This window comes from Pseudocercospora fijiensis, assembly GCF_000340215.1.
Source record: "Pseudocercospora fijiensis CIRAD86 unplaced genomic scaffold MYCFIscaffold_10, whole genome shotgun sequence".
NCBI classification, from domain to species: domain Eukaryota; kingdom Fungi; phylum Ascomycota; class Dothideomycetes; order Mycosphaerellales; family Mycosphaerellaceae; genus Pseudocercospora; species Pseudocercospora fijiensis.
Genome location: NW_006921541.1, coordinates 3,152,440 through 3,178,366, shown reverse-complemented (window position 1 = coordinate 3,178,366; position 25,927 = coordinate 3,152,440). Strand labels below are relative to the sequence as shown.

The 25,927-nt window shown below is 48.2% G+C and overlaps 7 protein-coding genes across 7 annotated transcripts; 5 read left to right on the top strand and 2 right to left on the bottom strand.

The window, feature by feature from the left end:
• Positions 1-442: 442 nt before the first annotated feature.
• Positions 443-1,144, bottom strand: MYCFIDRAFT_79331 (uncharacterized protein; the record flags this gene model as incomplete). The annotated part of the gene is made up of 1 exon (XM_007933611.1): positions 443-1,144. The coding sequence occupies one exon, from the start codon at positions 1,142-1,144 to the stop codon at positions 443-445; it is 702 nt and encodes a 233-aa protein (XP_007931802.1).
• Positions 1,145-2,028: 884 nt separating this feature from the next.
• MYCFIDRAFT_87291 (uncharacterized protein) lies at positions 2,029-3,523 on the top strand. Its single transcript, XM_007933610.1, has 3 exons — positions 2,029-2,129; positions 2,182-2,250; positions 2,299-3,523. The coding sequence occupies exons 1-3, from the start codon at positions 2,038-2,040 to the stop codon at positions 3,446-3,448; spliced, it is 1,311 nt and encodes a 436-aa protein (XP_007931801.1). The 5' UTR covers positions 2,029-2,037; the 3' UTR covers positions 3,449-3,523.
• Positions 3,524-5,664: 2,141 nt separating this feature from the next.
• Positions 5,665-7,765, top strand: MYCFIDRAFT_191354 (uncharacterized protein; the record flags this gene model as incomplete). The annotated part of the gene is made up of 4 exons (XM_007933609.1): positions 5,665-5,711; positions 6,054-6,191; positions 6,241-7,638; positions 7,699-7,765. The coding sequence occupies 4 exons, from the start codon at positions 5,665-5,667 to the stop codon at positions 7,763-7,765; spliced, it is 1,650 nt and encodes a 549-aa protein (XP_007931800.1).
• Positions 7,766-9,202: 1,437 nt separating this feature from the next.
• Positions 9,203-9,947, top strand: MYCFIDRAFT_212634 (uncharacterized protein). Its single transcript, XM_007933608.1, has one exon. It carries the CDS (start codon positions 9,241-9,243, stop codon positions 9,817-9,819), a length of 579 nt encoding a protein of 192 aa, XP_007931799.1. The 5' UTR covers positions 9,203-9,240; the 3' UTR covers positions 9,820-9,947.
• Positions 9,948-10,348: 401 nt separating this feature from the next.
• Positions 10,349-12,176, top strand: MYCFIDRAFT_158033 (uncharacterized protein; the record flags this gene model as incomplete). The annotated part of the gene is made up of 1 exon (XM_007933607.1): positions 10,349-12,176. The coding sequence occupies one exon, from the start codon at positions 10,349-10,351 to the stop codon at positions 12,032-12,034; it is 1,686 nt and encodes a 561-aa protein (XP_007931798.1). The 3' UTR covers positions 12,035-12,176.
• A 1,055-nt stretch (positions 12,177-13,231) lies between these two features.
• MYCFIDRAFT_145935 (uncharacterized protein) lies at positions 13,232-19,954 on the bottom strand (the record flags this gene model as incomplete). The annotated part of the gene is made up of 2 exons (XM_007933606.1): positions 13,232-17,191; positions 17,246-19,954. 2 exons carry the CDS (start codon positions 19,952-19,954, stop codon positions 13,232-13,234), a joined length of 6,669 nt encoding a protein of 2,222 aa, XP_007931797.1.
• A 403-nt stretch (positions 19,955-20,357) lies between these two features.
• On the top strand, positions 20,358-20,812 carry MYCFIDRAFT_102058 (uncharacterized protein; the record flags this gene model as incomplete). Its single annotated transcript, XM_007933605.1, has 2 exons — positions 20,358-20,568; positions 20,622-20,812. Coding segments are annotated over 2 exons (402 nt in total), but the record flags the coding sequence as incomplete, so codon positions are not given.
• Positions 20,813-25,927: the final 5,115 nt, after the last annotated feature.

The window sequence follows — 25,927 nt, the reverse complement described above, 5'->3', positions numbered from 1 at the left end:
AGCCATGGAGATCCCTGCTGATGAAAGAGGGCCGTGCGGGTGTCCGACTACTTTCTGCTCCTCAAGAGAACCGACCAGCCGATCAATCGACGCGACACCACGTGACCACGATTGGCATTGTGAGAGACTTCCTTCGATGGCACACTCAGAGCAGTGACTCCTGATCGATATCGTGCGACTGTGAGCTTTAAGCCTCAGCGCGATCGAACCCGAGAGACATCCGCAACGGCTTGACGAAGACACTATGCCGAGCAGTGCAGTCTGCAGCTTGCAATCAATGGAATGCCGCATTGTTCACCAAAACTCTCTTCTCCGATTCAAGCATACACATCACTATAATGGGATTTGAATCATGCCCGACCGCTGGAAGTGCGCTTGATCCGGCGCACAATGGTGGGTTGCGAGATAGCAGAACAGTCAAACGGGAGTAAGCCCATCTCCTTCAATCAGCTGTACCGCGCAGCTTTGCTCGCATCTGGCTCTGGTATCTCGCAACTGGCTCCTCTGAAAATCGGCGATAGTAAGGATCGGTTGCAGATCCCGATGCTTTCAAGCAGATGATGTCGAAGACATCGCCGCTCGCTTCGCGGTACTCCTTGACAGCTAGCAGGAAGCCACGGAATTTCTCCGCGGCGTCAGGAGGATTCGGCCAGATACTCATCACCTCTTTCGCATCGAGGATCATCTGTTCGAGCTCAGTCGCATCTTGCAACACTTCCAGGAAGCGATCGAAGTCAGGTGTTGCATTTGTGGGTAACCAGCTTCTCATTAAAGGAGAGATACTTCCAACGTCGACCTTTCTCACATGCACCACTGATCCACCAATGCTCTCCAGCCAGGCTACGAAGCGCCAGATAAGCGTGCAAGAAAAGGTGTTGTTTCCGTACAGGATCTTCGTCGCTTCCAGGTTGATTTTACGGCATGTGAGCAGTAGCTTGGGGTTGAAGCAAGACCGAGACCACGCAGCGTTGGAGTCCCTCTCGCTGTCAGAAACGCAGCATGCCAGAAAGGGCCTATCACGGTCGACGGCGTTAAGAACTACAGGCCGGCCAACGGACAGGTTGATGTCGTAGATCCTGTTTCGAAGCTCTGGTGGAAGATTGAGGAAGTGGAAGGTATTCGGGGAAGCTTTTGGGTCCTTCATTGTAGCGAGTTGATCTGTAGATGTATTCTATTGAACGCTTCGCCGGGGGCCTCAAGTGTGTCGCTTGACCACTGCCGTCCAGGAGTAATATGGATGATTTGACTTTTATGCCCAACGATTCTGGCTTTGCGAAGTGTTCTGACAATCGCGACTGGGTCATGACTTGAGCTGCCCGAATCCAGACTGCCTCCTTCTCAGGCTGTGTTCGTGACTTCCTTCATCTAAATATGTAGCCACGTCTCGGAACTCGGGTCTCAAGCTGCCCCCCTACGCGGAGCTTGTGCCTGGATACTGAATCCAGATGCAGGTTCGCAAGTGAGTGAGCCGGTGAAAGTGATGACTCACCCCTTGGCGTAGGCGAGCTCACCGTGACTGCGGTCTTGTGTATAGTGTTGTGGGTTTACAGCCCCTGAGAAATGGAGGTTGTGTACATCGTATATTATACTAGTGTACACCCATAGATACACATCGGGTATGCCCGAATACCAGGATATCCGAGCAATATTAAGCAGCTTGGCGGGTTATAGGCGGGATATCAACGTATCCGATAACTCCGCCTTATATATACACAACGAGCTCGCCTAAAAGGGTCGTATACATAGTGTATTATAGAGCGTGTACACCATCCACAGGTTGGTGGACCCCATCACTACTTGTGTAGCTTGGCACTATACGTGCCATAAAGCAGCTCCGAGGCATCGACAAGGGAACACATATGTCGATGAATGGCATGAGGATGTTGACCCTGGACCCTGGACAATCGAGGCATGTGAGAACGACATGCAGCGCACGGTTCTTTCTCTTTCAGGGTCAATCGCAGATGATGTCATTTGTGCTACCTTCAGCGTTGTTGACACACAACTGATCTTGACAACTCAATCCAAAAAGCAGCAATGGCAGAAGCAGGCGCAGTAGCTGCAGGCGGCGTAGTCGCATACGAAGCGGCACAGACCGCCGTGGAGGCCGGCGTGGCAGGCTACATGGTGTACGCATGGATACTGCAAGGCTAAATGGGCTATGGCTGACTCGCTATGCAGTGGGAAGAGTACCCTGCCTTTGAAGGCACAGTTCACGCAGATCGCAACTGCAAAAGATGATGAGACGAGGTCAGCAAATGGAAGCATCTGCTTGACGTCTAATGCTGATTTGAGCAGACTCTCACTGGCTCGTTCAAACCACACAGTAACGGTCGTCAAGAACAAAGCGTACATCTTTGGCGGCGAGACGGCCTCAGACAAGCTCGCAAGCAATGAGATCCATGCCGTTACCTTGAGTCATCCTTCACACGGCACACCCGAGCCAGACTATTCTGTCCTGCCTGCTGTGGCGGATGTGGAAGGACAGCCAGTACCAACTGCCAGGACGCGACATGCAGCGTGTGCCTTCAACATCTGCGTAGCTATCTTTGGCGGACTTGACGGAAAGGGAAAGCTCGTCGATACTGAGCCAAAGATTTGGCTTTACGTGACTGGCAAGTCTGCATGGGAGTGTCTGACCGCTGAAGGAACCATCTCGCCAGCCCAAAGAAGTGACGCCAAGCTATTCGACTGCAACAACAACTTGGTCCTGTATGGCGGTAATGACGCGCATGGCAAACCTCTCAAGGACGTCTGGTATTACTCATACACTGGAAAGCAATGGGCAGCTCTACCCAGTGCGCCAGTCTCGACGTCGAACGCAGCACTAAACGAGGGTGTGCTGTATCTGATCGATGGAAGTGACCACATGTCGAGCAACGTGCACTCTTTGCACATCGATCCTTCGGGCGAGAAAGAGGCCACGTGGTCCACTGCACCCTTCCCAACAAATCCCCTCACACCTGGACCAAGACCGCGTGTAGGAGGTGGACTCCTGCCAATTTCCACTGGCTATGGTCGTAACTATCTTTTCTACTTCTTCGGCGCCAGACAGGACCCAAATACCACCAAAACAGCATCTCCGAAAGAAACCGAAGACCCTACTCAATGGTCTGACAGCTGGACATACCAGATCCAATCCTCCAGCCCCGAAGCCAAGCCCACATTCAGCATTACCGAAGCCATCAAGCCGTCCAAGATCAAAGATGTCATTCGTGAGAAGCTTGGCTTTGATTCTGGCGAGCGGAGCTGGGCGGAAGTCGAAGTGCTGCCACCGGGTGATCTCGTGGTAGGTGAAGGCAAGGTGCACCCGGGACCGCGAGCATTCTTTGGCGCAGATGTTGTACCTGAGAAAGACGCAGTCGTGGTCTGGGGTGGTTTGAATGCCAAGGGTGAGCGAGAGGGCGACGGGTGGATTATTAAGTTTTCTACCGGTCTGCTCTCGTGAGTGATATCGACAGAGATTTGAAGGCTCCAGGAAGCATGAAATAGATACCCATGAATCGTACTCAATGCTTGACTTACCGTCCCTTCCAGATCGCTGCCATTGTAATCGTATCCGAGTTGGACAGATCTTTGATTCTGCTGACGGCCCAGCTCGTGGGACCACATTATACCAGCTGGCACTCTTTACTTCTTGAACATCCATTCTCCAATGCCAACGCAAGCAAGTCACTGTTCCGCAGCCTACGTTCTTGCCAGAGGCGGGCATGGCGATATCGTGACTCATGAATGCGCCAAGTTCGTCTGATTCGCACTCATCGCGCTGTCATATCGTCTATCTGCACATGTGTCTTCTTGCCAAAAAAGAACGCGCTCTTCTCCCAATCCTCATTGCCCGCTGCTTCTGCCTGACATAGTCTCTCGCAGCCTTTTACCCTCCATAAGCAGCTTGCTGGCTTGAGTATGTGATACGACCCCAGCTTCCGACTCTTTTTGAAAATTCGATGCGGATGAGTATCTTCGTTTGGATTCCCAGGTCAAGAGGGCGAGGCGAGTTCGTCAGGAGATGCTTCTTCCGGAGATCGTGGACGTGGGTATGGGTCGGAGCCAAGCATGCCTTCGACCTCATCTCCTGCTCTTGTCATCAATTGCGGTATGCTCGTCGTCGTGGAGTCATGATGGAAGAGCAGCGCCTCGGCTCTCCTGCTGCATCATGTGTTCTCGCAAGACCTGCGACGGAGCTCTATATATACCAGATTGTCAATGAAGAATTCACAACGCAATCTTTGCCCCTACAAGTTCTTTTTAATATATCTTTCTATCTAGAGGAGTTATAGCTTAATAATATAAGACAAAGATACTCTAATTTATGTATATTTCTGGAAGACAACAAAATTTCTAGTCGTTGCCTCCTAAATTAATAAGCTATATAGCTTAAAACTCTAAGTTAGAGATTTTAGAATTTTAGCGTTTTTTAAAGTCTTAATATACTATTTTTAGTAATCTAAAACGTAGGTTCTATAGTTTTACTTAATTAAAATCTATTTTGAGGTTTTTCTCGTAATATAGCTACTATTAGTTATATAATCTAGAGTTTAAACTTAAATTCTTCTTAGATTCCCTTTCGTATATCTTTTTCTTTAGACTAGTTATAGCTTAGTAATATAAGACAAAAAAACTCTATTTTTAAACTAGTATTAGGAAATTACTAAAATTACTATAGCTATCTACTAAGATTAGCCTAAAATTCTAGAATAAAGATTTTAAGATTTTAGTATTTATTAAGCCTTAGTAAACTATTTTTAGTAATCTAAACCCTAAACCTAATATTTTTACCTAGTAGAAATCTATATCAGAGCTTTTACTTTAATTAAGCCATAAATAGTCTTATAACTTAGAAAAGAATATTCTTAAGAATTGTAAACTTTAAATTACTAAGCCTACAATTCTTAAGAATATTCGCTTTAGGATTTTAAGACTAATAGTAAGCGTATTAAGATAAGAATCTCATTCTATATTTATACTAGGTAAAACTCTTAGGTCTAGGTTTTAGATTACTAAAAATAGTATACTAAGGCTTAATAAATACTAAAATCTTAAAATCTTTATTTAAGAGTTTTAGGCTAATCTTAGTAGATAGCTATAATAGTTTTAGTTATTTTCTAAAAATATATAAAAGTTAAAGTATATTTGTCTAATATTACTAAGCTATAACTCTTCTAAATAAAAAGATAAACTAAAGAGAATATAGTAAGAAAATAATATTCCTTTCTAGATTGTATTACTAATAATTTCTATACTAATATATAAATTTAAATTTAGATTTTTATAAGGTTCAACTATAAAATCTACACTTTAGATTACTAAAAATAGTATACTAAGGCCTAAAAAATGCTAAAACTGTTAAACTTCTAAAATAGAATTTTAGGCTATATAGCCTATATTTCGATAGGTAACGACTATAATATTTTATTATTTTCTAAAAATAGATACAATTTAGAGTATCTTTGCCCTATATTATTAAGCTATAACTCCTCTATATAAAAAGATATATCAAAAAGAACTTAAAGGGGCAAAGATTGCGTTGTTATCGCTACGGTCAGAAGTGCTGTATTGACAATCTGGTACGTATGGGCCTCCCTAACCTGCCACCTTAGCCGCCCCGGATGAAGTACATACAAGTACTCTGGGCGCCGCGCCATCCCGAAGACCCATCTTACCATGGTCCACTGCTATGTGCGGGGTTTCGTTTATGAGCAATGCCAACGGTGGGTGTAGTCATCACCTTCCTTGGATAGTCCTATACACACTCAGCCCTGCTCCGTGGATCACAATCCTAGTCTCTTGCATCTCCCAAGGCAAGTCAAGCGCCAACTACATCGTCGAGCTCGGTATTCACTCTCCTTATCAGAACTGATATAGCAAGACCACTAGCCTTACCTCGTTTCTTGAGCCTTACCCATCTCACCCACACTCACCATGTCACAACCTGAGACTGTGGACTACCTCAATGGCGAGGTCCCGGTGGTAGCAGACCAGCCACATGGAGGGCATCCTGAGGTCCATGAATTCACACGCGAAGCAGCAACGACTGGACCTGATGGGCAAAGTACGATCAAAGCAGATGTGCTCGTGATCGGTGCTGGATTCTCTGGCATCACAGCCATTCACAGATTCAGGAAGGAGGGCATGACAGTCAAATGTTTTGAATCTGGAGAGGACTTCGGTGGCGTGTGGTACTGGAACAGGTCAGCTGAAGATCAAAGCCGTAAACGAGACAAATGTTGACGATTTCAGATATCCCGGTGCTCGCGTCGACTCGGAAATGCCATTCTATCAATTGAACATCCCGGAAGTGTACAAGACCTATAACTTCTCAGAGCGCTTCCCTGGGCATCAAGAACTGCGAAAATATATGGCACATATCGACAAGACTCTCAACCTTCGGAAAGACACTTACTTCAATGCGAGAGTCAGCGATGCTCGCCGCGACGAATTGAAGGGCGTTTGGAGAATCAAGACTCAGCAGGGTCACGTCGCAGAGGGCAAGTACCTCATCCTGTGCACAGGTTTACTTCATCGAACATATACACCAGACTTTCCAGGCCTGAGCGATTACAAAGGAGAGATTTATCACTCCGGTGCTTGGCCGGAAGATTTCAATCCCAAAGGCAAGAAGATCGGACTGATTGGAGCTGGCGCTACTGCTGTGCAGATCACTCAAGAACTCGGCAAGCAAGCAGACCAGCTGACTGTATTCCTGCGAAGACCCAGCTATTGTTTGCCGATGCAACAGCGAGATTTGACCAAGGTTGAACAGGATCAGCTGCGACCCTACTATCAAGCTCTGTTCAAAGAAGGCCGAAACTCCGCTGTTGGCTTCCCATCGAATCGACGCGAGCAGGGTGTGCAAGAAGTCAGCCAAGAAGAGCGTGAAGAACACTTTGAACGTATGTGGAACACTGGCGGCTTTCATTTCCAACTATCCGGTTTCAACGATACCGTCGTCAATCCGGAATCCAATGAGATCCAGTATCAGTGGTGGCGAAAGAAAGTCTGCGAGCGCCTCACGGATCCGGAGAAGAACAAAATCATGGCACCTCCCAAGAAGCCATATTACTTCGGCACCAAGCGCAGTCCGCTCGAGCAGGATTACTACGATGTCCTCAATCGACCCAACGTCTACATCCACGACCTCAACGCATCTCCATTGAAGAAGTTCACAGAAAAAGGTATGCTCATGTCAGATGACAAAGAGTACACTTTCGACGCCGTCGTCCTAGCCACCGGTTTCGACAGCTTCACCGGCTCCATCACCAAAATGGGTCTCAAAAACAAGTCCGGCATCGACATCAAAGACATCTGGGCCCAAGGCGTCAATACCTACCTCGGAATCACCGTGGGCGGCTTCCCCAACATGTTCATGGCCTACACCCCTCAAGCCCCCACCGCGCTCTCCAACGGTCCCACCATCATCGAATCCCAAGTCGAAACCATCGTAGATTTCATCAAGAAACTTGAAGCCGAAGGCGCGAAGAGTATTGAGCCTCGCCGGGAAGCGGAAATTGCGTGGAAAAATTCTTTGAATGAGATGACGAAGCATACGCTTTTTCCTTTTACGGATTCGTGGTGGAATGGCTCGAATATTCCGGGGAAGAAGGCGGAGAATATGTCGTATATTGCGGGGATTGATCTGTGAGTTTTGTCATCGCGCGCGAGAGGATGGATATGCTAACTTGGCGCTTTTTTTTCTAGGTATGAAGCTCAAGTGAGAGCGACTATGGATGGTTGGAAAGGGTTTGAAGTTGTTGGTGCTGCTTAAAGATTTCCTCAAGTTCCTCATAGACATCGTAGTAGTAGATCAATATTATTATTATTATTTTTTTCATCATTCCAGGGTAGTCACTAGCAACTCTACCTCTCCCTCTTCTTCATTCAATCGTGATAGTAGGTATCAAAAATCCTAACCATTTCCCAATCACCAAATCAACTCAAATCAAATCTCCCAAACATCTACTTCATCCTCATCCCTCTCATTTATCTAAATTACCTATTCAATCCTAAACACCACCTCTCTGCTTCACCCTCTGATCCGACCATCCTAATGTCTTCGTCGGCAACGGACGTATCGCAATATCCGGATATGCAGAAGAGCAAAAACCCGACGAAGGAGAGATTTCCTCCGGATGTGGATGTGCAGTGGAAAGCATATATTTCGTAAGATCTGCCATACCACCCTCGAAAGTTGAAGTCGAAGGGATTCGGAAGTTGAGTGGTGGACGAAGTCCATACGCGAAAACTTGTGGGTAATTGGTGGTGGTGGGAGATGCTGTGAAGGTTTTCACCACGGGGATACGACGACTGGAAGAAGCTTTCTCCTCGTGAGATTCCTCGTAATGTCGTTTCAATGCGTCTCGGTGTGAAAAGGATTTATGGCATTGAAGACATGTGAAAGGTTTGGGGTTCGTGTCTGGGAAGGGAGGGGGGGTGCGGTGTTAGTGGGATTTTAGATATCTGGGATATAGGATTGATGGCACTTACGGATAAGAATGTGTCGTTCGAGATGCTCGGGTTTGGTGAATGATGCGGTGCAGGAGTTGCAGGTGAGGGGCATTTTTGGGGGATGGGCTAGAATGTTAGTGAGATGGGAGATTGAGGATGTTTGGTATGGAGGCTGTAGTGTACCTGGAGGTGCACGAGCAACAGCGGGAAAGGGTGAGACAATTTGCTGGGCGGTCTCGTAGAATTGAAGGCTATGCTTCTCGAATAACAATACAGCAGCAAAGTCGAAAGATCAAGTATGTATAATGGTTCTCACCGTCGTTGATCAGCGTTTCGCACATCTTACGTGAGGAGAGACTGTCTAGAAGAGGCTGAGCTGAATCCATCCATCCAGCAATCGATATTTGATACGAGTCCACCAGGTTTTACGCAACAGAGACTAGCGTCGCTGATTGCATTCGCTTCTGAAGCCTTCGATTCCGGTGAAGTTCTGGGCGGAAGCTCCATCTCGTGTTACGCGTGAGGTGACGATGCAGATTGCAGAGACGAAGTAGACTCAAGTATTCTAGTGGCTGCAGGATCAGGAGCCAAAGTCTTGAATAAGAGACGGCTGATCCCGCAGTGGCGTGTTTGGTGCCGGACATGCAGAGGGGATCCGTTCGGGACCGTGGATGATGGACAGTAGCACCCGATGATGAATTGCAAGAGTGCTTTTGGTCCTCGAAATAATGCCGACCTCACTCCGTCAGAATCAAGAAACACGTCCATGGAAAGCTACGCGTGAATAAAGACACCATGATCGGACCTGATGTTGTGGTTCTCGCGGCATGGCCAGGCGCGTCGAGAGACGAGATCGAAGTGTACACCAATGCGTACAGACGGAGATATCCAGGAGCCAAAATGGAAACACTCGCTGGAACAACAAGAGATGCATCTACCATTTCGACCCATGAGAATGGCGACATTCGGTGGTTGGGCGCAAACGAGTCTGTATTGATCCACATGTTCGGACACGACGCAGCGGAAAGGGTGTGCGGCTTCCTTCGTGCCTTCTATACGCAGACCGGGCGAGCCATGAATGTTCAGCAGCTCATCTACGACTCTGCGCCCCAATCTTTCCTGGCGACGACTTTCTGGCAACCATATCAATTTCTCGTCTCCGCGTGCTATCTGCTCTGCGCGCCGATTCTAGGCGCAGACTCCCTGTACGATGACCAGACTTGGACCAGGCACGATTTGGAGGCCAGTTGCTTGCTGCCAGCAACAGTCAGACGATGTTACTCTCCGAATGTGTGTGAATTTGGCGATTCTGCAATGGCGATGGAGGCTGGAATGAGTAACGTCACACATTCTTCTTCCGGGATTCCTGTATAAGCAATCAACGCCCTTGACATTTTGCGGAAGCCTGAGATCGGAGGCCTAGTCGCACCACAGCAGGGTGGCATCGCAGACTCCGAAATGCTTTGGATCGACCATCTCCCGGATAGGCGCAGACATGGCTCAGGAGGGTGTCATGTGAGAAGTCCCTACATGTCCTCGATGGTGACTCAGGAATCCAGCATCTTGACATAGCCTTGATCGAATCTACGAATACGCAGGATGGCCCATAGCTTCGGGCGGAATTGCATCGATTTTTCGTATTCGTTGATGCAGAAGAAAGGACGAAACAGAATTGAAAGCGAACGCGAAAGCTCGTTCAGCGGGCCGAACCCGAACCTCATCTTTGGCTTGGATATGATATGAGTGGCGGCTCAGCCTTGGCCATGCGCTCATGCGTGTAACAGAACTCTTGCCTGGACCTGGCTCGTGGGTATATGAAGTCGAGCGTGCGCTGCTAGGCTAGGTGAGTGGAAGTTCACCCAACAATATCTTGCTGATACACCACCACCACCACTACTGCCTGATGGAGTTCCCGTCCATTCTCCAGACTTGCTTCCATTACATTGGGAGGCTCTTGCTTCATCCCTATGCATTCTACATTTACTACTCCATCGCAGCATTGCTGGCTCTCATCCTCGCCGTCGTGGCAATCTTCGTCATCCAAGTCTCAATTCGAATTTCGCGAGAACGACAAGACATTGCATGGGCCGGTCTCCAGAACAAGAGAATCTTTCCCAAACTTCGTGCCTGCCTCCGAGAGCTCAGCGCTGGTCGAGGGCCCGTCAATGAAGGCTACGACAAGTACAGCAGGTATGGACTGCCATTCATCACTCCGGCTCTGCGTTGGAGCGCTATCGTGCTCCCACCATCCAGCTCCGCTTGGGTAGCCCAACAGCCCGAATCCGTTCTCAGCGGGAACAAGAATTTGAAAGACGTGATGGGACCTGAATGGCTTTTACATGGGCCCAACGCCGATTCGGTCCTGGATTTCTCGGTCATCCGTCGCGACCTCACAAGACAAATCACCAGGCTGAGCGACCAGGTTCTGGAAGAGATTCAGCATGCCTTTGACGAGAAGCTGCGATTTGACGGCGAGGAATGGAATGACTTTTCTGCCACCAAGCTCCTCAGTTGTGTCTCTTTCCGCGCTGCCAACCGCATTTTTGTCGGCTTGCCTTTGTGTCGCGACGCTGGGTACGAAAAAGACGTGATGCGATGGACCTCGTGCTTCGGCATATCGACTATCATCATGGCTTTCCTGATTCCAAAAGTGCTGCAGCCGAGTCTGATGCCGATGGTATCGGTACCAGCGAGGTTAATGCAGTGGTGGGCCACGCGGCATTTGCGACCAAAGATTAGGGAAAGACTCGCAACGCTGGAAGCTCGAGGCCAAGCCAACGGGAAAATGCTGGCCGAAGATGAGAAGCCGAATGACATGCTGCAATGGATCATCGACACCAATTGCCAGAAACAAGACCCACGGGAGTTAGAACCAGCTAACATTGCTGGTAAATTGATCTTGTTCAACATCTTTGCTACCGCAACAACGTCGACGATGGCCGGAGTCGTACTAACGGATATACTCGCATACGAGAACGCATCAGATCTACTCTCAGAGCTTCGCGAGGAGGCCGAGCATTATATGCCGCTTGTGGAGCACGATGCAACTGCTATTCGATCCATGACAAAACTTGACTCGGTGATTCGCGAAAGCTTGCGATTCAATCCCATGGGAGCGCAGGGCATGGCTCGGGAAGTTGTAGCGCCCGGTGGCGTGACGACACCGGATGGGCTCTATCTCACCCAGGGCTCCCATATCCAGTGCACCATAGGTCCTATGCAACGGGACGTGGACCTCTTCGGATCGAGCGCGGATGAATATGATCCGCTACGCCATCATCGCCAAGCACAAGACAATGGGCTGCCAGAGGACGAGAGCGTGGCAGAAGCCGGAAAGCGAAAAGGCGCCGTGCAGATCAATTCTCAATTCCTCTCCTGGGGCCTAGGCAGACACGCTTGCCCTGGTCGCTTCTTCGCCGTGCACACCATGAAGCTGATGCTGGGTTATCTCCTTGTGCATCACGATATACAACCTTTTGAGAAGAAGCCAGAACTCTTTGAGATTGGAGAAGCGAGAGTGCCCAGCGATAAGCAGATGATCAGAGTCAAGCGTCGACTAGTTCCAGGAATAGAGAAGCCTCCTGGGTGATGGAGCTGAGTGAAGGTGTCCACTGACCGAGAGATCTCGCCACTCCGCCGAGATGGCAGAAAGGAGCGCACGCATAATAAATAGCACTCCCCTCAAGTTCTTCCAAACTCCTGCCTGTGCTCAAACGGGCGCAGCAACAATGATAGTATTCCCCGTCTCCGGGTCTCACTCCACGTGGCGTTGAATTGTCTACGAAACTTTGAAGCTACGCGGGATATAGACCAAGTCTACGCTCTTGTGGGATTACTTCACAGGCCCTCCGATGTGACTATCGACTATCGAAAGGATCCTCGTATATCGATCTTATAATTCGTTAATAAGCAAACAGCTTGATTCTATTAACGATCTCTATTAATTCAAGGAACAATTGCAAACAACCCCAACATGGCCATGCTTCAAATTTCGAAACAACCAATGTCAACCATCTCCGACAACCCTCAAATCTTAAACTTCTTCATATACTACTCATCATGCGGCAAATTCTCCCTAACCCTCTCCGTCAATAAAATCCCCAATCTCCTCTTCATACTCCTCAACCAGATTGAATGCGTGATTGAACAGTACGCAAAGAAAATCGAATATTGAGTTTCGAGAAGCCGGTCTGCGATTGCTGAAGTCTTTGGCGGAGATGAAGCTGAGCTGAGTGCAGAGGAGAGGCTGAATAAGGATCAAAAACCCCTAAGAATGAATTCGAGCTTTCGAGAAGCCCTCACACCATCGAAACGAGCTCAAAGCTCTCATCACAATCTTCAAGCTCATTCTCTTCGAAGCATTCGAGCAAGCGTGTCCATTATATAGCCTCGTATGGGTGGCCTCCAGACTCCAAGAGGCGATCTCTAGATTTGAATCTTGCACTGTTTTGCTCCATTGGCGCTCAGGCCCGATGAATTCCGACCCTCCAGACCAGCTTGGACATCTCTTGCGCCAAAATCTTCGAGTTTGAGTTGCACATTATCATGTTAATGACATTTCGACTGCTTCGAATTGATCACAGTCCAATGGAAACATCTTTGTTCGGCTTGACAGGAGCATAAGCTGTACGACGTTGGTATCATTTGGCTTCTCATGTATCAACTAAGCAGGTGCATCATGCACTCCATCTCATCAACGCCATCTCTCTTCGCTTTCTCATGCGATATGCAAACCTCCCGATTTCCCAAAACGCCACCACACGTTCATATCCATATCCTACCCACCTCACAAACTCCCCATAAGCCCCTCAACAACCACCTCCAACATCCTCATACCAAAAAACCTACTCACAGCCCCGAAAGTCCCCAAAAAATCCCTCAACCTCTTCCCATCAACCGTATTCCTCCACTCCCCCGCACAACCACAATGTTCCATAAACTCATTCGTTCGAATACGTCCACACTTCGCACACTTCAAATCCTGCGTCATCCACAAAACCGCCATCTTCTGCACATCCGCGAGTAACCTCTCCTCAATGGCCAAACGATCGAAGACAGTACCACAGTCGGCATTGCTGCATTTGACGACTAATGACGCGGAGCCAGAAGGGTCGGAAGGATCGATGACGGCGAGATCCATGTCTTTGCACAAGTCGATGTCTTTGGGGACACAGCATTCTGGACAAGAGATTTGTTTTATAGGTAAAGAGGCGGAAGGATCGATCCAATTTCCATCGGGACTGAACTCGCGAATTTCGAATAAGTGCAAGAGCTCTTTTCGGAGGAGACGGGCTTCGAGGGAGATTGTTTTGTCTAGGCACAGAACCTCGTTGATGCTTTTTACGAGTTCGAGGACAGGGTTTTGAAGATTGAGATGAGAGCCGGGTTGGGTTGGGAACGTCCAGTCCGGGACGAGTTCTTCATGCATGGATTCTGTGCGTTGGCGTTGGATGAGCTGGGCGATTTGTTTCTTGAGGGGTTTGCTGAAGGTTTTGGAGAGGACGTTGCCGGGTGTGGTTTGGTCGTCTGTTTCGGATTGGAAGATTGCGGCGTGGATTGGGAGTTGCGTGGGTCTGGGTGTGCTGCCGTTGTTCAGCCCGGCTGGCCGTTTGCGGGCGTGCATGAGCTCGATGTACTCTACGATCCATTGCTCGAATGTGGGCTGCAAGATTGGTGGGAGGAAGGTGGCCATCTGCCAGTGCATGATCAATTGCAATTGCGGGGAGTCTTCATCAACGACTTTCTCGCAGCCTTTGCCACCATAATTGAACTCGTCGTGCCAGGCGAGATAATCCCAGAACTCGGTGATTGACAGATCCAAAAAGTGGAATGCTGGCCGCTGGCTGATAGTCTTCAGAATGTATTCGCTGTACGCATATGCGTTACCAACTTCCGCTTTGCTGGTTTGCAGTAGTAGACGACCAGCATTGGCAAAGACAACGTGTGATCCAACTCTGCGGAATTCGTTGATGAGCTGCTGGAACGCTTTCTTGCTCATGACTTGCACGTAGTAGTGCAAGTTGCGATCGTAGAGATGCGAGCTCGGGCTTTCGATCCAGCGAAGCAAGTGCTGAACTAGCACATCTGCCATGCTGTTCTGGGTCTTGCTGTTACAGGCTTCCTGCCACCATGCTCGAACCATCTCTCGTAGTGCACTGATTCCAGCAGCAGCGAAAGCATTCTCAGATTGAATAGTCTGTGCTGTCTCGTCGAGCGCGTCCTCTTTCGCTCCAGCACCAGAGATGCCGAGAGGATCAGCGCCAGCTCCTTCAGCATCATTAAGCACTGCTGAGGAGAGGATGGTGTTGATCGCGAGATTCTTGACACTAAGGTCGATGCAGACTGATGAATAAGTTCCAGGAGTGTTGATGGCAGGCATCTCTACGACTTCCATTCCACTCAAAACATCGTCGCGTTCATGCCCAGCATGGTCTGGCCTAGCGTCTTGCGACCACCACAGCACAACTTTCTCTTTTTGTAGCCGTCGAGCGTACGCAATGTCGATCAGGAAGCGAGGATCGTCCACTTCGAGGTTTCCCAAAGGCACGTTGCCGTACCGTGCAAACTCAAGCAGGTGGCTAATCCAAAGTCCCAGGTCGAGGTAATGGCTCACCAGCCTCCTAGCAACAATCGACTGCCAGCCCAACGGAGGGAGCTGCTTGTCCGTCTCATTCGCCTTCAATCTAAGCGAGGGTAAATTTTGCAACATCGGCAGATCATGCACGAGCATAGTTGCAGAATGCGACTGTAGCACAAGCATGATTGGAAGGGTTTCCTCCTTTTGAATCTTCTTGATGGCATCCCCGAGCTCCTGCAAGGCTCTTCGCTGAGTAGTGACTTGCACTGTCTTGAAGTGGATGCTCTCTTGATAATCAAAGGTCGGTTGCCACGGTTGCCCTCCAGTCTCTTCCAGTTTGGCATTCAGCAGCTCCTCATATACGCGATCGACATTTGGCATGCCTTGCTCACTCCGTGCGCGGTTGAGCACGATGATCTTCGCTTCGGCCTTCGTCGAGCTGAACAGTGCATAGATCTGTCTATCGCCAGCACTGATGTGATAAAGAGCAAGATAGCTGAAATTGGCCTCCGTCATATATGGTTTCTTCGGTTGGAGAGTGTGCAACGCTGACAGATCGAAACCCTGCTCCAGACCTTTGCCAAGCACGCCTCGCTGCGACTCGTCAAATGTGCAGACAGAGCCAAGTTGCAGCATAGCACGAACGTTGAGAGGCAGTTGTCGCTCGTAGACACCTTCGACGGCATGATGATTGAACAGTACTGCCAGTTGTTCGCTTTCTTTGACGTAGACCTGCTCAGGCATGGTGAGCTTGAAAAGGTGCGTTGAAGAGTGTCCATTCGGCAGAGTGTGGTTGATGACCTTCTCGGCCTGAACGCCCTTGATGTCCACATCTGGCAGGTCGTCTTCCTTCAGATTGAGGTAAACTTGTCGAGGCACCACAACCTTGAGCTGATGCACCTTTTTGTCAATCAGCACGAATGCTTTGACCTCACCAGCGATGTCTGTGTCCCGTAACTGAAGGATTTGCCAGTCTGTTGTGTATAGCAATTCGGCTTGGTTGCGGAAGAACGTTCCAATTGCATCGTTAGCATCAGCTCGCTTCTCACCGAAGAGTTGTCGTCGCCTCTTTCGAGCAGCTTTTTGTATCTTCCATTTCTGCTTTTGGTATTTTAGCCAACCTTGGTAGTCTTCAGTGATGCTTGGCATATCTTTTGGAAGAGCGTCAAAGGGATTGACGGCAGCAGGCGCAGGCTCCTCGCGGTTCTTCCTCTTCTGGCTGCTAATAAGCTTTGCTGTTGCAGCAGGCTTAAGCTTGTTCATAGGTGTCGCTCCAAAGTCTTCCAAATCTCCTCCAGTTCGAGCAGGAACAGCATTTGCATCGCGCTCCGCAAGAGGTCGCTTTGAGAACATGTCTGTCATCTTCACCTGCTTGAATACATCGTCTTTCATCCGAATTCTCCTTTCTAGCCATTCCGGGTGCGGCACCTTCGGACATGGATTGCGTACCTTTTGCAATGCGGCAGGTATGGTGATGAGCTTCTGGATTTGGGAGCCCAGGCGCTCAAGGTAGTAGCCCCAGTCGAGGATGTCTCGTGGATCGAGTGAGCTGGGCTCTTCTCGCAGCCATTTTTTCAAGTAGTAGCGTTTCACACTCTCGTCAGCGGAGAAGATGGCCACTGGAATGGCGCGCTCGGTGACAGGCGCAGTCTTCGGCTTGGCGGAGATGATGTACTTGCAGTTGAGGCCTTTGTCCTTGATCATCTGCTCGCCTAGAAACTCTGCCAGACGCTTTGCCGTAGTGATCGCAGTGGACTTCTGCTGACCATACTCCTCCAGCGTTTTCGACATGCTCTTATTCTCGCAAATGAGGTCGATCAGCTCTTCGTCTGCAAGCGTGCTGCCGTGGGAATGGAGCACATCAAGCCACTTGTTGGCAACTTTGGCAACGGCGTGGTAGACCTCCTCAAGAGTGCTGCCCTCCAAGAAGAACTTGAAGATTTGCTGTTGGAAGATTTTGATGAGTTTGAGCTCTCCTCTCCGCTTCACTTCAAATCCTTTCAACTCTGCCAGCGATCCATCATCATTGAAGACAGCGTATCGTTTCTTCAAGTTCTTGTCCTCTTCTTTCGATGTTGGCAGGATCATCGCTTTGTATGGACCGTCGACTTCGAAGAAGATGGTGTTGTCGCTGTGGGTCTCATATTTGAAGGTAGATGGATCAACCAGCTCTTGATACTGGTGATTCGTGAAGCGCGCATGCACCAGATGATTCAACATCACGCAAGGGTACGATACTGTCATCTTCTTGCCATTCTTCAGCTTAAACGCAAAGTTCTCCGGGAACGTGGCAGGCAGGATGCACCAGATACCGTCGGTATCCAGCTCCAGTGGTCGACCTAGTCGCTCTACTCGTTCTCGTGCCATCTGAATGATTCGCGCGCCAGTCAAGCAAGTGACACCTGCCATTTCCATGGAGTACCATCGCGAGCCCTTTCGCATGACGTACCCGTAAAAAGAGTTCAGAATGACTTTGTGAGCAAGCTGTAGCGAGTCGAATAGCACGATCATCTTCTTTGCTTCATCGACCTCGTCTTTGGATGCGCCGCCTTTCTCAAGATCGGATGCCTTGCCTTTCCAGACCTTCTGCTTGCCTTTAAAATCGTAGCGTCGATCACGGAAGTCCTTCACGGTGTCGACATAGAAAGGATTTTCTCGCTGGCAGATGATCGCTTCTCGCTCGATCGTCTTGGTATCGTGTATCTTGTGGTAGATTTTCTTGCTATAGTCAGTGAGACGCTTCTTAACGAAAGAAGTCTGCTCATCAAGATTCAGATCCTGGAATGAGCGGGACAGGCTGTTCGCAAACTTGCCGGGAAATCTTTCGTTCTCTAATGCATGTCGAATCATGTTGTATTCATCTCGTTTGGCAGGAAGAAATTCACCTCTCCAAGACCATGGCATTCGCCTATCGCAGGTCTTTCCAGGTCGATTAAAGTCGCAAGCGGCGCAAGCAGATTCGTCGATCATGCTGTCGGGCTGTAGTCGATTGGTGGTCATAATGTTCGGATACATGGACGCGACATCCAAATGGTAGATCAATGGTCGCTCGCTCCGATTTGGTGTCGCTCTGAGCTTCTGGAGTCGATCTGTAATCTGGGCTTTCACCTCGTCGTAGTTTTCCACATCGTCCATCGACTTCTTCTCTTCGACTGTGATCGTGAATTTTAAAGCATCATCGAGTTCCTCAAGCAACTCGTCGATGGCAGTCGTGTCGACAGCGAAGTTCGTTGGTATGTCACTTCTGAAGACACCGCATTCAATACTTTCAACGTGGCCTCCGACATAGGTCTCTGACTCCAGTAGGTGTCCCTCCCAGAACGACTCTCGAGGCTGAACATGCTTGTTGGGTAGCACAATCTCCTTCTGATATGCCTGTACCATGAGCAACATCTCGCACAAGGTTCCAGTTCCTTTCCGCAGTACATCGTCTGGTCCGAGAGGAATAATCGTGCACAATGAAAAGATGAATGGATGCACATATTTCATGTACAAGTAGTAGGTCGCCACAGCATCGGACACAGAGTACTCCGCAAGTGTCTGGGGTCGTTCTTGGGCGTATGGAGTCATCAATTCAGGATCGAGCTCATCGGGGTCGTAACCAAGCTTCGCTACAGTCACAGCCTTCAGACCTCGACTGCCCTGCGGCAAATAGGAGTCTCGATTTACCCAAGCAAAAGCGTCCATGTGCGCGCAGTGCGTTGATTGATAGATGTCTTCACTGTTTTTCCGGAAGCCAATTTCTTGGTACATGTCGATGCCGTGCACACTCGCGCGAGCTTCTACAAAAGGCCAGTCGAAGAAGTCACCGTTGTATGTGACCATAATGGTCGGTCGAGCCTCTTTTATGCAGCTGAAGAAGCGCTCGATTACTGCTTCTTCGTTCGCCTCATTGAAGATGATGAAAGGGCCTTCGAATTCCGGTTTGGGTGTATACTCAAAGTCCTGGATATCTTCCGAGACGATTTCTCGATTGGTGATCAGAAATCCCTGCCCATCGATCATATATGAAATCATCATGATTTGATCAATCGCGGCATCTGGAAATTTCAAGGGCAATTTGGTGGTTTCGATATCGTATGCCATGACGACCGGATCAGCACGTGTCAAGCGATCCTCGAGACAGCGCAACTTGACATGACCATGCTTCGCTTCCACTTCATACCACTTTCCTATCCGAATGTCCATGTCGATCGACACACGCACATGGTAAGGCACATCGTACTCTCGTATATCCAGAATGAAATCGCTCGCGTCTGCAATTCCTGTCGGCCTTCGATCGCGCTCTGCACCGTCCTCGAACATGTCAAATCCGGCATTTGCGCTTGCTACTTCGGCATATGTGTCCATGGCGCTGACTTTGCTCTTGTTCTTCTCCGCAATCGGCAAGATCGCCCTTCGCACCGCCAGCAGATCTGTAACATTGGCGAAGAGCAGCTTCAGGAAGGTGCGCCTGTATCCAAGCAAATGGTTCGGCATCTTCAGATCCTCTTTATCCACACGCTCTACTCGCGTGATGAGGCCCTCGAAACTCCTCCGCGCCCATTCTTCCACTTCAGGCTCTCGGCCCTTCTTGACGCCGATCAGAAAGTATGGCTGGTATTCCACGCTGGCCTTGAACTGTTCGCCATCGTCGCCAATGAAGTAAAAGTCCACCGCCGCTCGACCACCAGGAATTTTGGAGTCTTCAATCGCGGTGCTGTGCATGTTGATCAGCCATCCTTGCCTCTTCTTGCCCGCTTCGAAGCGCTCGAATCCCTGGTTTTCGTCGATCTTGTGGGCAAGTCGAGTAGCTTCGATCTTCTCATTCTGGTTCGTTGCTTCCGAGTTTCGCAGTGTGGAGGGGTCGACGACTCGTACTTTGCCGGCCTTGAGTTGTCCAGATTTGTTGGCGCCGAAACGCGATTTGCCTTCTTTGCGGCGGACAGGCATATTGGGTGTGTATCAGGCCGAATCGGCCTTTTCGAATGTATCGTATTATGCAGTCATTACTGTGTCGTCAGTCGTGTTCAGCCGTCCATAAAAATCCTCAAGTGCTGTGCTGTGCTGTAGTTCAAAGTGTGTGTAGTGAAGCTGGCAGCGCGGCGCGTCGTGGAGAACGCGCCTTGAACGCGAGTCCAAATTGACTTTCGGCATTGCTTCCGGAGTGCCTGAGGCTGCCATCTCAACTTTCACATGCATCATCGATTCCTTCTCTCTCTCTACCAGCCTACTCACCATCATGGCAGACGATACGCGGCAAGGTCCGCAACGGGAGGACCTCAGCAAAGAAGCATTGACGGTGCATCCAGAGAACAAGGCCTTCTCGGGCACACAATGGCAGGGTGGAAAGCAGATACCATACAAGCCGCCAGAGAACGCGAATATGATGGCAGGAGGAACGCAGCATACCGCAGGTGGAGAAGTGCCAGATGTAACGCTTATGAACGTATTACAGGCAGGAACACCGATATGGGAAGTGCACAAGCGGCCATGTGTAAGGGACAGTCTTCTCCAGGGCATGATCGGTGGCTTCGCTGTTGGAGGCGGTAGATTGGTGTTTGGAGGTACGTGTTGCCAGTACTGGTCATCACTATGAACGAATCACTGAGCAATACAGCTTCCGTCCCTAAAGCTGCGAACTGGGCTGTAGGCACTTTCTGCCTCTCCGCCGGCGTCCTGTACCAGTACTGCATGTACCAAAGGCAAGCAGAAAAGGAAGGCATGATGCGCGCCGTGGAAATCTTGAACAAGAAGCAAGCCGAGAAACAGGCTCGAGAAGAAAGGAAGGCAAAGCTGCGTGAGGAGAGAAGAGAGGCGAAGGACAAGGAGCTGGATGTGCAGTACAAGGCTGCTGGTGACAAGAGTGAAGGACAGGCTTGGTACAAATTCTGGTGATACCTATCTTGCAAAGCACACCGTAAGCACCTCCCTGTACTTTGTATGATACTGCCGTTGCACATGCCTCACTTTCCTGACTTCTGAAATGAAAGGGAAAGAGCAGCTCTTCATGTGGCCCAAGCTCGTGAAGCTCGTATCCAACTTCGAGCAGTCGATCTGAATTCATGTTCCATCGGACTCGCACCAACACCTCTGGCACTCCTCGCCACTGAGATCAGATACCATCGACGCACTCCATTATGACCGACGCCGATCTTCCTGCGAGGAGCACCGCAACCGTGGCAATGCCCGCTGCGCCGGTGGAAATCGCAGAAGCACTGCTAGGTACGTCGCTGCCATAAACATTTCTGTCGCCGCGCAAGACTGACATATCCATAGGAGATGACCTGGACGCTCATGACAAGCATGTACACCCCCGACCTTCGATTTAAGTTCGTGAAGTACCTCCGAGCGTTAGGGTTCCCTAGCAAGAATCGATCGATGCGCATCGGTGCGTGCGGCCACAGCGACTATGAGCCGTCCTGGCCCAATCTACTCCTATGGCTCAAACGCTTGCACTCTAACGACGTAGCATGTGGTCTTCCCAGCCCGAGGGCCTTGGCCAGAGCTGGCCCTCGCTATCAGAATATACAAGAGCATGTCATATCCGGCATGTTTGCCACTGCGCGTCGGCTGAAGAAGAAGGTGTCATGCTATCTCGAGACCAGACGAGAATGTTAGCGATTCCTACCTTTATATTCTCACCTGCGTTTTATTATTAGACAATTTGCCTTTGCGGAATACAGCGGTCCGCGTCCCGTATATAGACTACTCCGCAGCGGGCTTAGATAAAAACTATACGGAGCTAAGCAAATTTTTCTACTAATTAGGGCGGGGAATACAGGAATCGCTATTCTCGTCTAGGCCGTTTCTATCGGGATTTCGACTTCCTATATTAAATATTTGTATAAAAGAATCGCAAAACCCTAGTTTTAATACTAGAACGACTATTTCCTATAGTAAAAATTTCTCTCCGTAGTAGGAATACCTCTCTCCGTATTACTATCTTTTTCCCGAAGTTTCCTAGGTACGAAATCGGATACAAATATATCGTCGTCGTCGTAGCGCCCGCGTCGCGATATACGCTAGGTAGATACGACTATATTATCGCGCATTTCTATTACGACTATACCCTCCGCGGCTTTCTAGCCTGCTTTTATAAGACTATCTCTATCTTCCGCTACGGATAGATATATATCTAGTCGCTCTCCTTCTAGTCTATCTGCCTCCTCCGATCTTTCTAGTATTCTATCTTATAAGTATCCGGGCAATAGGTCTATCGAAGAGGAGGACCTAGCGGATCGCCTACAACTAGAAGTAGATAGTATTATAAACAGTAGTAGCGTTAGTAGTAGCGATAACGAGTCGACCCGCTACGTAACTCGCTAGCCCCGCGCTCGTCGCGATAAAAGACAGCGCTATAAAGAAGTAATACGCAAGATACGGAAAAACAACCTTACTATAGGGAAGGTCGTACGGTACTAGGCTAGTAAACTACGGAGTAAGTCCTATACGTATCGCGTCGGCTAGCTCTCTATTATATTAAATACGGAGCTACGCAAATCGAAGCAGGTTAAGTTATCTAGTAGTAAGAATAGTGATATTATTCGTAAACTCGATTACCTAATTAGAAAGAGCTTGTATAGGAAATAGTAGAGGACTCTTCGATCCGCTACGGAGGTATCCGAGGCCGTAGCGGGCGACTAGGCCGCTACGCTACTCGAACCTATTAATAGATTCGATAATTAATTCTCCGTCTAGTAGTTTAAGGATATATATAAGGTTATCCGGGATGTTGCTCTAGTATAGCATCAATTTGCCCGTAGCGTATTAGTTAGGTAGCGTAACAAAGAGCCGGATAATCTCGATATACGAATATTTACCCTTACTGCCTTTATCCTCTATACTCGCTCTCGGAACAAATCTGATTGGTTTGCAAAGGCATTCGGTCGGTACCTCCTATTAAATAGCGTAAAGCGGAGGGTATTAGATGTCCTATCGGGGATTGGTTTAATCGCTACGTATATAGCACTATACCGTAAGGAGAAGCTTTCTAGGAGCGAGTAGAAGGTAGTTATTTAATCGCATTGTAGTTAACTCGTGCTTATTCTATATAGGAAAGGCTCGTCTAGTTAGCGCATAATGTTATATAGTACGTAGTATACGACAATATTAATTTCTAAGATACGGTTCGGGATTAGACTATATCTAATTAGTCGGTTATACGCAATCTTACTACGGCGCTGCTAGTGCGCTTTACTCCGTATATTCGCTATCCCGATACTAGCCTACGTATTAACGATTTCAAGGTAGATACGCGACTAGACGCTGCGGATATCTATAATGCCCCTACGCTTAGAGAAGATAAATAGTCTCGGAAATTGTCGATGTATTATATATACGCGGCGATTATAAGTATCTTCGAAAATAAGCTCGCAACCGTAGTCGAGGACCCTCGGGTTAAGTCGATTGCGTAGTAGCTAGGACTATATCCGCTACGGGCCTCTAAAACCGAATTCTACCCGCTTAGTACGATTTACTATAGCGAGAGTACTATCGATAGGAACGCCGCGGTATAAGAGGACATTATACTATATAAGCTGCGCCTTAACCTAGTCGCAGACTTCCTTATACGGTTATAGCTTTTCTACGGAGATCAATAGTCGGTATAGCGTATACGGAGTAACAAAGGTAAAAATGCTAAAAGTGTAAGGCTATTCGAGCGGCGGGATTAGATAATACCCGTTACGGGACTCTTCTATACCGCTATAAACCTCTGTTATATACTAGTTCGCCTTTTCTAGAGTGTTAGTTAGGATGCTAGGTCGGAATATAGCCTTTTCTAGGACAAGTAGGCATTTAGTACGAAAGGATTAACCGAGAAAAAACTAAAATACTAGATACTACGTCCTATTGCGCTTTATAGGTACTCCGTAAGGATTATCGCCTTATTCGTTAAGCAGCTGTACTATAGCGAATATTTCCCTACGGATTTACCTCCTAATTTTAGTAAGCTAAGGGCGGTTGCACCTACTATAGTAGGTCTTACTATAGATAAATATCTTCAGTTCTTAGCAGCTATATATAATAGCTACTTGCGGCCTTTAGTATAGCTAGAAAGAGAATAGGAACGGGTATATAGTACACCTAGGATAAAGCTACTCTTACCGTAGTAGATGCGCCGGACTCCGCTACGGTTAGAGCCTATCCCGTAGGTACAGCCTAGAATCCGCGATCCTACCTAGACTACACTTTATCGGCGACTCTATATAACCGAGCTCTAGTTAACTCTCCGATATACGACTCGGAATATAGATATTAGTTATATTAAACGTCTCTTGCCGCAGCTCGTAGTAGTATTTTTCGGAGCTAGATAATATAACTACGGGCGCGAGATACTATATCTAATTTAGCTACTTAAGGGCGCATCTCTACATCTCCGTAGCGCGATTCTAGCCGGCGGCGTCGTAAATATAACAGGCAGGCCCGGGAAAGGGATCGCGGTAGACGAATTGCTCGAACTAATCAATTTACGGTAAAGGACGGAAACCAAAACTACTACTACTACTAGCAGTAATAGTATAGGCCACCGAGGGTAATATAACCTATAGCAATATAGGCAGCTATGTTTAGTATAATAGGATAATAAGACGGTTGCTTAGGCTAAAGACTAGAGCCCTACAATATAGGCATTATAGAAGTGTAACGTAAACAATGTGCTATACGAGGTTAGTGCTCTATCTCTAATATAGAAGGAGGCCTCTTATATAGGCTCAAAACTCAGCCTAGGTGTATAGGGCCGGTTACTAGCTAATATCCCTCCCTTTCTTCGTGTCTAACTAGACACGCTTTACATTGTGCGCTCAAAACAAACAGTTATATAGTAACCTTAGGCATCTTAGCTAAGGCTATCTTTTAGACACTCCGCAATAACACCCCCGGGGTAGCATTGTTCCTAGACTCTATAAACATGCAAAAACAACTTCCTAAGCATCCAATCCACTACGCTGACTTACTGCTGCTTTAATATACCGTAATCTTTACTAGTAATAACCTTATTAGCTAGTCGACTGTCCTAAGCTCCTCCGCAGGTATTAAAGCTGTTAGCACTAAAGTACTCTACCTCGAAGTAAGCTTAATTAACGAGGAGATTAGCAGCCTTATCCTATATAGCCTTCTCTTATTCGCGTAGATAGTCCTTAAGCTCCTCCTTACTAAACTAGAGGATTTGTTTAACTTCGTTCTAAACAACGTAACTTAACTAAGGAATTCTACCGACTAGGGCATCGGAAATGCAACTAAGGCCTTCGACTAAGATAGCGGTAGGGAAGGCGAACGGTACGAAGGTGTTAGAACCTAGAAGGGCGGTTAGATTGCGGTGCGCCTTAGCAACCTTAGCGACGGTTAAGTTGTCGTAGCCCTTAATCTTAGTGCCGTCGATAATACGAGAGTAGCCTAGGTCGATTAATATACGGTCGCTCTCGGGCTTTAGATCGCTATACGGAAGGTGTAGCATCTAAATAGAGACTTCGCATTCCTTAAGAGGGTTGAGGATCTACTAAGCTGCCTCGCCTTCGTTAGGCTAACTATCGAACATATAGCCGAGGTCGTCGTTAGTAAGGTGCTTGTTAGTAAGCTTGCTAATCTTGTTTAGTAGAACTAGGCTACGGGCATTAAGCTTCTCAACCTAGTTCTCGAAGACCTCTGTTTCGTATATGCCCTCGATAATAGTTAAATAGGCGGTCTTATCTTTAGATATAAGAGAAACCTTAATGCGTAGATAGCTAGCACCCTTACTAGCTGCGAGCTTAACTATATCTTGTCCGAGACGAGAAGTCTCCTTAGTAGGGCAGTTCTTATAACCGCTATTACCTACCTTAAAGTACTTAGTAGGCTTAGGGACGGAGATAAGCTCGTATACGTAATTAGGTCGAAGGGTAACGGCTAAGAGCTATAAGGCGGGATGCTAACGGACGATTTAGTTGC

Coding starts and splice junctions, on each gene's coding strand:
- MYCFIDRAFT_212634 (XM_007933608.1), top strand. CDS start 9,241: ATGATCGGACCTGATGTTGTGGTTCTCGCGGCATGGCCAGGCGCGTCG.
- MYCFIDRAFT_87291 (XM_007933610.1), top strand. CDS start 2,038: ATGGCAGAAGCAGGCGCAGTAGCTGCAGGCGGCGTAGTCGCATACGAA. Junction 2,130..2,181: donor GGCGTGGCAGGCTACATGGT/GTACGCATGGAT, acceptor CTCGCTATGCAG/TGGGAAGAGTACCCTGCCTT. Junction 2,251..2,298: donor GCAAAAGATGATGAGACGAG/GTCAGCAAATGG, acceptor TGATTTGAGCAG/ACTCTCACTGGCTCGTTCAA.